Here is a 10,961-nt window from a genome sequence, read left to right as displayed (position 1 = left end):
TCCCTTCTCCTTGCAGTAATAGCACTCAGCATCAGGCTTAGGGCCAGTCTTAGGTTTCACAGGAGACGTGGCAGCTTTCTTGCCACCCTTCTTGAATTTTCCCTTAGACTTGCCCTGTTTCTTGAAATTGGTGGTCTTGTTGACCATCAACACTTGGTGCTCTTTCTTGATCTCAATCTCAGCAGCTTTTAGCATGCCAAAGAGTTCAGGTAACTCCTTGTTCATGTTCTCGCATATTGTAGTTCATCACAAAGTTCTTGTAACTTGGTGGCAGTTGATTGAAGGACACGATTAATCCCCGACCTATTAGGAATCACTATTCCCAAGTCACCGAGTTTCTTCGCATGCCCGGTCATGGCGAGCATGTGCTCACTAACGGAGCTGCCTTCTTCCATCATACAACTCGAAAAATTGTTTCGATGCTTCATAGCATTCCACGGCCGCATGAGTCTCAAAAATAGTCTTCAACTCTTTCATCAACTCATGAGGATCGTGGTGCTCAAAACGTTTTTGAAGATCGGATTCCGCATCGCATAAGATGGCACACCGAACTTGAGAGTACCGAGTTTTCCGAGTCGCGTAAACGACTTTTACTTCATCGGTTTCAGCTTCGCAGGAGGGTCACCTAGCGGTGCATCAAGCACATATTGCAGATTTCCGCCGCAGAGGAAGATCCTCACATGACGGAACCAGTCGGTGAAGTTGCTACCGTTGCTCTTAAGCTTTTCTTTCTCTAGAACCGGTTAAAATTGATTGGGGACGCCATCTCTACAACATATATTTGCAATAGTTTAGACTAAGTTTATGACAAATTGAGTTCAAATTTTAATTCTACATAATTAAAAATCTAGATGAACTCCCACTCAAAACAATATCCCTCGCATTGTCTTAGTGATCACACGAACCAAATCCACCGCACCTAAACCCGATCATCACGAGAAAAGGTGTGATTTCATTGGCGAACACTCAAAGTGTTCATCATATCAACCATATGATTCATGCTCTACCTTTCGGTATCATGTGTTCCGAGACCATGTCCGTACATGCTAGGCTCGTCAAGGCCACCTTAGTATCCGCATGTGCAAAACCTGTCTTGCACCCGTTGTATGTACTTATTGAATCTATCACACCCGATCATCACGAGATGCTTCGAAACGACAAGACTTGATAACGGTGCTACTAAGGATGAACACTTTATTATCTTGAGATTTTAGTGAGGGATCATCTTATAATGCTACCGTCGCGATCTAAGCAAAATAAGATGCATAAAAGGATTAACATCACATGCAGCTCATATGTGATATGATATGGCCCTTTTGTCTTTGCGCCTTTGATCTTCATCTCCAAAGCACGGACATGATCTCCATCATCTTCGGGCATGAACTCCATCATCGTCGGCGAAGCACCAAGGTCAATGGCGCCGTCTTCATGATTGTCCTCCATGTAGCAACTATTACAACTACTTTGAAATACTACTCAACATGAAATTTAAAGACAACCATAAGGCTCCCGCCGGTTGCCACAATACAATAATGATCATCTCATACATATTCATCATCACATTATGGCCATATCACATCACCAAACCCTGCAAAAACAAGTTAGACGCTCTCTAATTTGGTTTGCATATTTTACGTGGTTTAGGGTTTTTCGATATAGATCTAATCTACCTACGAACATGAACCACAACGTTGATACTAATGTTGTCAATAGAAGAGTAAATTGAATCTTTACTATAGTAGGAGAGACAGACACCCGCAAAGCCTCTTATGCAATACAAGTTGCATGTCGAACGAGGAACAAGTCTCATGAACGCGGTCATGTAAAGTTAGTCCGAGCCGCTTCATCCCACTATGCCATAAAGATGCAAAGTACTCAACTAAAGATAACAAGAGCATCAACGCCCACAAACCATTGTGTTCTACTCGTGCAACCATCTATGCATAGACACGGCTCGATACCACTCGTAGGATAACGTAGCATAGAAAACAAAAATTTTCCTACCGCGAACACGCAATCCAAGCCAAGATGCAATCTAGAAGACGGTAGCAACGAGGGGGTATCGAGTCTCACCCTTGAAGAGATTCCAAAGCCTACAAGATGAGGCTCTTGTTGCTGCGGTAGACGTTCACTTGCCGCTTGCAAAAGCGCGTAGAAGATCTTGATCACGATCGGTTCCGGCGCCACGAACCGGCAGCACCTCCGTACTCGGTCACACGTTCGGTTGTTGATGAAGACGACGTCCACCTCCCCGTTCCAGCGGGCAGCGGAAGTAGTAGCTCCTCTTGAATCCGACAGCGACGACGGCGTGGTGTCGGTGGTGGTGGAGAAGTCCGGCGGAGCTTCGCTAAGCGTGCGGGAAGTGGAGGAGCGAGGCGGCTAGGGTTTGGGGAGAGGGGGCGCCGGCCACTATAGGGGTGCGGCCACCTTGGTGGTGTTTGAGGTGGCCGGCCCCCTCCCCCTTGTCCCTCATTATATAGGTGGAACCCCAAGAGGTGGTGTCCAAGTCTTCGAATAAGACCCGAACCAAATCCTTCCATAGGAGGGGCAATCCTAGCCCAACTAGGACTCCCACCCAAAGGTGGGATTCCCACCTCCCATGTGGGGGTGGCCGGCCCCTAAGGGGAGTCCACTTGGGACTCCTCCCCCACTAGGGTTGGCCGGCCATGGGGGTGGAGTCCCTTGTGGACTCCACCTTCCTTGGTGGTTTCTTCCGGACTTTTCTAGAACCTTCTAGAACCTTCCATAGAACCTTCCGCGACATTTTATTCACATAAAATGACATCCTATATATGAATCTTATTCTCCGACCATTCCGGACTCCTCGTGATGTCCGGGATCACATCCGGACTCCGAACAAATATTCCAACTTCATTCCATATTCAAGAACTACCATTTCAACATCCAACTTTAAGTGTGTCACCCTACGGTTCGAGAACTATGCGGACATGGTTGAGTACTCACTCCGACCAATAACCAATAGCGGGATCTCGGAGATCCATAATGGCTCCCACATATTCAACGATGACTTTAGTGATCGAATGAACCATTCACATACATTACCAATTCCCTTTGTCTCGCGATATTTTACTTGTCCGAGGTTTGATCTTCGGTATCACTCTATACCTTGTTCAACCTCGTCTCCTGACAAGTACTCTTTTACTCGTACCGTGGTATGTGGTCTCTTATGAACTCATTCATATGCTTGCAAGACATTAGACGACATTCCACCGAGAGGGCCCAGAGTATATCTATCCGTCATCGGGATGGACAAATCCCACTATTGATCCATATGCCTCAACTCATACTTTCCGGATACTTAATCCCACCTTTATAGCCACCCATTTACGCAGTGGTGTTTGGTGTAATCAAAGTACCTTTCCGGTATAAGTGATTTACATGATCTCATGGTCATAAGGACTAGGTAACTATGTATCGAAAGCTTATAGCAAATAACTTAATGACGAGATCTTATGCTACGCTTAATTGGGTGTGTCCATTACATCATTCATATAATGATATAACCTTGTTATTAATAACATCCAATGTTCATGATTATGAAACTAATCATCCATTAATCAACAAGCTAGTTTAAGAGGCATACTAGGGACTTCTTGTTGTCTACATATCACACATGTACTAATGTTTCGGTTAATACAATTCTAGCATGATATATAAACATTTATCATAAACATAAAGATATAAATAATAACCACTTTATTATTGCCTCTAGGGCATATCTCCTTCATGCACCTACCGTGCACGGGCTAAACTCTATCTGTTAATTCCAAACTAAGATGCAATCTACTATAATTACAAATACACGGGCAATCTAGCCCAAACTCTTCGTGCAAGGCCGCTTCAAAGATGCTCCACGTGTAATCTTCAAAGCCCATCTTCACTTACGGCCCATCTCCTGATTTGGCCAAAATCTGGTGATAACAATAGGATAGATAGCCGCGCTATCAAGAGGGGCTTTCGGTTGGGTAACTTGATCACATCGTCTTAGGGAGCTCAATCCTTTGCATACTTTGCATATCCTTATTGCTTCTTGGTGTTTATCTGTGTGAGGTTCTTGAGCTTGTTGCTAGCTTTACAACAAGCCCAAGTTCATCGAAAACGGAATCCGCATGCATCTTCTTTTGCGTTTTCGAGTTTGGACGTCTTCACCGTTTCTTGACGGTGGGAGACTCCCTCTCTAAAATCTTCTAAAATGTTCTGTGAGGAGTCTCCATATTTCCAATTCTTGTTGGGGTTCTATTCGTCGTTATCTTTCCAACAAAATTGGTTTCATATCAATCGGAGTTCGGGAGCATTAGTTATTAAAGAAAAGGGGAAAAGAATAAAGAGGAAAAAGAAGAGGGGCAGCCGGTTGGCGGCCGGTCCGCCGGGCCACACGCCGGCCCACCCGGGGCAGCCGGTTGGCGACCGGCCAACCGGCCCAGGCGCCGGTCCGCATCTCCCCAGCCCGGCAGCCTCCCCGGCCCGACCGGAATCCCCACCGGGCCGCTCCCGCCGAACGGCCCACGCGGCCCGGCGCCCCGCGCGGCGTGAGCAAATCGCCGCCCAGTGCGCACGCTGCTGCCGCCCGGTTGCTGGGCTGGCCCGACCAGGCTGCCGACCGGGCTCCTCAGCGCCCAGGCCGGTCGGCCGGCCTGGCTTCCCCCGCGCGGCTCTGGCCTTTCTACCGCCCAGCGCGAGTTCCGCCTCGCCCGGTCGGTGGGCCGGCCCGACCGGACGCCTCGACCAGGCCTCCCCAGCCCCGAGCTCCGGTCAGCCGGTCGCCCACCGGCCTCGGGCGTTTTCTGGCCCGTTTTTCTTGCTATTTGCTCTGTTTTTTCCCCCAACGGTTCTATTTCCCCCTTAGCTATAAATACCCTTCTTCTACCTTGAGCTAGAGTAGTTCTTCCCATTCTCTCTCCTCCATTGTTGCATTTGAAGAACTTGCTCTCCCTTTGATTCCTCCAACCATTCTTGCTCATTCTTGAGGGATCTAAGAGAGGAGATCTAGATCTACACTTCCACCAATCCATTTCTTCTCTAAGTGAGGGAATCTCTTGGGATCTAGATCTTGGAGTCTTTTCTTGACTTTCCCCATTGTTCTTCCTCTTCAATCTCATCCTAGCATTTGTTGTTTGGGTGGGATTTGAGAGTGAAGGATTTGAACACCTCTAGTGTTCTTGCTTTGCATCATTGCATAGTGTTGAGCTCTCCACCACGATTAGTTCGAGTGAGAGACCGTGAGCTTGTTACTCTTGGAGGGTAACCTCCTAGTTGGCTTGGCGGTTGGTGCTCCGGTGATCTCTTCAAGAAGATTGTGAAGAGGCCCGGGCTTCTCCTTCGTGGAGCTTGTGAAGTGGTTGTGGAGCTTGCCATCTCCGGAGCGGAGGAAAAGCTAACCATAAGGAAAGGGCCATTATCCTTCGTGGGTGTGGTTCGGAGAATAGGGTGAGCCTTCGTTGCACGGGGAATCCTTCGTGGGACCTCCACTCCTCCAAACGTGACGTACCTTGTTGCAAAGCAAGGGAACACGGGAATACATCCTCGTCTTCGCGTGCCTCGGTTATTTCTATACCCGAGCTCTCTTTCCTTGTGATAGCCATCGTGCTTGAAGTACATATATCTTGCTATCACTTGTGCTACATATATCTTGTGCCTATCTTGCTTAGCTCTAGTTGCCATTGTTACACTTAGTTGAGCTTAGCATATTTAGGGTTTGTGCTTGTAAACTAAACATTAGTTTAATTCCGCATTCTTACGAGACAAATCCGCAAGAGTTTGTAATTGCCTATTCACCCCCCCCTCTAGGCGACATCTCGATCTTTCACTCTGTTCTAGGATATGAAATTCATCAAATGCTTATGCAGTTTAAAGGAAAGTGGAAAAGATCTGACTTTTTGCTACAAAAAGAAAAAAAAAGATCATGCATGAGAGTGTGGACACATACGTACGGGTAAAAGCCATCTCCAAACTGCCGATCCTAAAAGAGAGCCAAGGGGATAAGGAGACTGATGACTACCGCTGGCCATCTCGATCGGGAGGATAGTTCCAGTGGCGTTCCTGCTATTTCCATCGACATGCTACTCTTTTCATTGTCAAAGGCTCAAAGCCATGGATTACTACATGCCCGCATCAAGCACCCGTTTTCCAATAATGGCATTCACCGTTTCCGGTTAGTGCTCGATCCTATACTTTGAAGGTGTTCTAATTATGAGATTCTATCATAATTTTCATTAGTAGAAGACGCTAATTAGTCTAAGAGTGGTGTCAAAGAAAGTGTACTTTCTGTCAAAACCCTAATTAGGCCAATTGTTTTATGTATATTTTGTATGTCATTGGCCTATTTCTCTTGATGATCATACATTTGCCCCATCCTTTCCGTTATGTGTTAATTGTTGATTAGGAGGATAATGTTCCGTTAGCACTTAATGATCATGTTTGAATTTCAGTTAGCACTCTGTGATTCTTTAAGGTCTCATCCAAATTGATGATCATGTTTAATTCCTACAAGTTTCTGTTTACGCAAATGTTCATGATCACATGATTAAGCCCTAAAGTCAAGTGTTAGGTTAAAATGCCCCGTGAAAGCAAAGATTTTCTAGAGGTTTACACACACAGCATGGCTAGGCTAGGTTAGATGCTTTCTTGCTGGCCAGGTGAATGATTTGATCAATCATCTCCCCTTCCTCTGCCTTCGACGATTGTGTGTGCTCATATCGGGGAATTAGGCATCTTTTTCCCGTCTCCTGCACTAGTTGCGACATCACCGGAGCTTCGCCGCTGACCCGAGGTTGTGGGATTATTTGTTGTTCTTGGATGGAGATTAGGACTTTCATGGGAGAGGGGGTGCGTGGAGCAAAATTTTCTAGCCTGTTTTTGGAAATTCACTTTGTTTTTCTGATAGGCTAACGTAGATTGGGCTCAATCTTCTGGACCCATGCCCGTTCCAATATATGGTAATTTTGTTCTCACTTTAAAATATATTTTCTGATAATACGAGATGCATCTATACCTATGAGCAAAAACGTGTATTTGTTCATAGTTGTAGATGCACCTATTAGGAAAACTGTATCCTAAATCCATTACAAAATGTTTAAAAAATTCAAAAAAAATCCATAGTGTATATTCGGACATCCTATGTTATCTCACAAACGTTCTCCAGGAAAAAAAACATTTTATGTCGGCAATGTAGAAAAATACAAAAAATATCTCGTGAAAATTTACTTTGGAACACCGAAAATTGTCTTTTTGAATAGGCTAAAAAATATTATTTGTATTTTTTCACAAAACTTTGTGTGCAATCATAGCTATGAGCAAAATGGATTTCCGGAATAAAAAAGTGCTACATTACTCTTGGTTCGGACTTTTCAAAGTTCAGCAAGGTTTAAAATAGCGTGATAAATGAAATAGCGGCAGCCTCCTTTAAATATTGTGGACGCTATATCTTGCTAATAGCGTGATATATTTCAAATAGCATTTTCAAAATAATACTAAATATAGCCTAAAAATAAATAATTTTACTAGAACGAATAGATATATAGTCCAAAACTGACTGAATCATACATACATAACCACACATAAAAATAGATCAAAAATATTTTAGAAGGATAACATCAGCATGTCACAGGGCAACAATATAGTATAAATTATTTATTAAAAATTATTAGCATTAGTGATATTATCTTCTGATTTAGAAGTGGAACCAACAGATTGCACTTCATCACCACAAAAAAGTGAAAGCAACTTGCTCGAAAAAATAGCGCTAACGCTATGAAGTTTTAGTGCGATATAACATGCTATTCGCAAATATCGCCACAACGAGCAAAATTACTAAAATTTAGCGTGGATCCTCTAGATATGCTATAGTGCGCTATTAGCGGAGAAATAGCATGCTATTTTAACCTTGAAGTTCAGACGCTTGTTGGTTGGCACGAAGCCGAGGAATGACAGTAGAGTAAGAAATTTCAGGAGTTCTTTGTTGACTTTTGGCATACTATGTTGCAAGAACAATCCGGTGCAAAGAAAATTATTCTCAATTCAATAGGTAATAGATTTTTCAAACAGAAGACTGAATCAATTTCTCCAAATTGTTGTACGACGATCCTCCCTTCTCCAAAGCAGAGTTTGCTTTCACCTTGAGCTCCAGAGCCTTCCTCCTCATGTCCTCCCCTTCATCACCTTCATCCATCAGCCTTCCCAGAGCGCTCTTCACTTGTTCCGCTTCGACTTCCGCCTTCGCCACGTCGGTGCCAAGTTTACCAGCGGTCAAGACGTTCTCCGTCGGCTTCGTCACGCCGACGGACACCCCGATGCCGAGCACGTCCACGATCAGCTTCTCGTTGACGAATTGCTCGGCGAACAGAGGCCAGGTGACCATGGGCACGCCGGCGGCGACGCTTTCCAGAGTCGAGCCCCACCCGCAGTGCGTCATGAACCCGCCCACCGCTGGGTGCGCGAGCACGGCCACCTGCGGCGCCCACCCGCGCACTACAAGGCACTTGCTGTCCGCGACGTCGTCGGCGTCGGTGTTGTCACGCAACCACTCCTTGACATCGTCGGGCAACGATTCGGCGCCTTTGATAACCCACATGACAGGCCATGGGCACGAGACGAGAGCCATGCCGAGCTGCATGAGCTGCGCGGGCGGCATGCAACCGGCGCTGCCGAAGCTGACGTACACCACGGACTCGGCCTTCTTGCCGTCCAGCCACGTCATGCACCGCCTCGCGTCGTCGCCCTGCGGGTCGAGGCTAGGCGCGCAGCACAGAGAGACCGGCCCCACGGCGAGAACTTCCTTGCCTGCGGCCGCCGCGAGAAGCGCCGCGGAGCCGTGCTCCAGCTCGTCGAAGCTGTTCACCACGACGCCGTCCACGGCCAGGTCGAACTCCCGGACTTCTTGCATCAGCCCGCTCCCTATGGAAGTGGACGGCAGGAAATGGTGAGGCAGCTGCCTGCCGAGGATCTTGCAGTCGAACGGCTGCTGCAGCACCGAGATGTCCACGAGCTCCTCTGCGGACGCGATCGCCTCGTGCCGCCCTTGCCTGTAGAGGTGATCGATGCACAGCAAGGCGAACGCGCCGAAGCCGTGGAAGATGTAGCAAGGCACGCCGAGCTCACGCGCCATGGGCAGCGTCCACGTGTTGCACATCCCGGAGATGATGCAGCTCGGCTGGCGTGGGGCGTCCCGGCTGCAGTACTGCGCCACCGCCTCGCCGAACTTCTTGTTGGCCTTGAAGAAGCCAGGTACCATGGCGGGGGATGGGATCAGGTCCAGCCTCTCGCACCCCTCCGGCAGGCCCGCTTCGGCGGCCGGGAACGGGATCGCGGTGACCGCGATCACCGCGCCGAGCGGCGTGACGCGGTCTACACGGCTCTGGACGAGCGACGCGTTGGCGGGCGTCGTGATGATGGCGACCGACGCTCCATGTGAGGCGAGGAGGCAGCCGATGTCCGTCAAGGGGGCGATGTGGCTGATGCTTCCGATCCATGGGACGAGCACAAAGTGAGGCCTTGCTGTGGAGGTCTCCATTTCTGGGTATCTTCTGCTGCTCTATGGGGGCAAGGAATTCGACAATACTAGCTGGTTAGTATTAGCTTAGTTGGTCGTGTTTGGGAAACTGCTTGCTAGGCTGTTGTCGATATTATATACGAAAGTTCCATGGTGGGCGGGCAAGATATGAGCTAGCTGTGTCGACATATTGGGTGCACATGCGTATGAACTACTCCAGCGGTGTTCTTGCTCCACCATCAAAGATTGAACGCGGAGGGATGGGATGGGAGAGGTGGTCAGCGCTTCATCAAAGTAAAGACATGAACGTTCCAGGTAGTAGCGAAGACGGCTCATTGCTGCAACATTAAAAAAAAGAATCAATTGCTGGTTATGTATAACACGGTATGCTATAAGGGGAATATAGCATATTTACATGAAAAGCGACGGGACTATATTACATTTGCCCGGAAGTACGCATTAAGGTGAGCTCTTGCATTAGAGTCCACTTTATCTCTCTTTATTTCGCACAAGAAAAATGCGATGTAGACGGGTTATAAGGATAGTACAATACTTGCTCTTGCAAGCTCCATAGGGCATCTTTTTTGTGCAAAAGAACTGATCTTTTCATTTGCCGATGTATCGTCATTACAAATATTTTCTCCGTCCTAAAATAGATGTCTAAACTTTATATAAATTTGTATATATGTAAATAGGAAAACATATATGGATACATGTCTATCTAAATAAAGTTAAGACATCTTTTCCAAGCCGAGGGAGAAGTTCTTGGAACAATTCGTTTGCTCGAGGTTGGTTGTATGAAAACATCGTCAACTCTCGAAAAAAACACTGTCAATGTGGGCGGCGTCTTCCTCCATTGTGGGCTAGTGTTGTCACAGCTACGCCTGCGATTTTCATGAGGGAGTGGCGGAAAAAGGAGTGGCATGTGTGCCATAGGCGGACGCGGGCGCTATCCGGGCAGACGCATTCTCAACCAAAATTTAGGCTATAATGGGTTCACCCGTGCTGCTCGGTCTATTTGCGTTAGGTCGCTGGCGGTTGAATTTTTTTATATCCTGCTATTCGAGTGTACCAAAATGTATAGCCTCAGCCGTTTAAATCAGCCCGCTAAAAATGCCACATTAACGAAATAGAGCCAACAGTTAGATGTATATCACTGCGATGTAAGAAAAGCACATTTTGAGCGATTTGTTTGGCCGAGCTTGGTTGTACGAGAACATTGTCAACACACATATACACATCCGAAAAAGCTAGACTTACGGGAATCTGCTTACGAGAAAGTCTTATGGGCAGACGTGCTAAATACACATCCGTCGGGTCGACGGTTTGACCTTGAGAATACTCAAAACTTAAGGTTGATCCGCACGTGCGTAATGAATTTCTGTGTTAGTACTTACGACAGTTCCGAGTTGTACTGCAAGCCGTGAGATCCCAGCACTCAGTCAATCCCTTG

General features: G+C 46.9%; 1 protein-coding gene across 1 annotated transcript; it reads right to left on the bottom strand.

Annotated features, from left to right (window-relative positions):
- Positions 1-7,953: 7,953 nt before the first annotated feature.
- On the bottom strand, positions 7,954-9,566 carry LOC124678468 (UDP-glycosyltransferase 73C6-like). Its single transcript, XM_047214354.1, has one exon. It carries the CDS (start codon positions 9,527-9,529, stop codon positions 8,057-8,059), a length of 1,473 nt encoding a protein of 490 aa, XP_047070310.1. The 5' UTR covers positions 9,530-9,566; the 3' UTR covers positions 7,954-8,056.
- Positions 9,567-10,961: the final 1,395 nt, after the last annotated feature.

This window comes from Lolium rigidum, chromosome 7 (assembly GCF_022539505.1).
Source record: "Lolium rigidum isolate FL_2022 chromosome 7, APGP_CSIRO_Lrig_0.1, whole genome shotgun sequence".
NCBI classification, from domain to species: Eukaryota; Viridiplantae; Streptophyta; class Magnoliopsida; order Poales; family Poaceae; genus Lolium; species Lolium rigidum.
Note: the sequence above shows the minus strand (reverse complement) of the source record. Positions and strands in the feature narration are given on the sequence as shown.

Coding starts and splice junctions, on each gene's coding strand:
- LOC124678468 (XM_047214354.1), bottom strand. CDS start 9,529: ATGGAGACCTCCACAGCAAGGCCTCACTTTGTGCTCGTCCCATGGATC.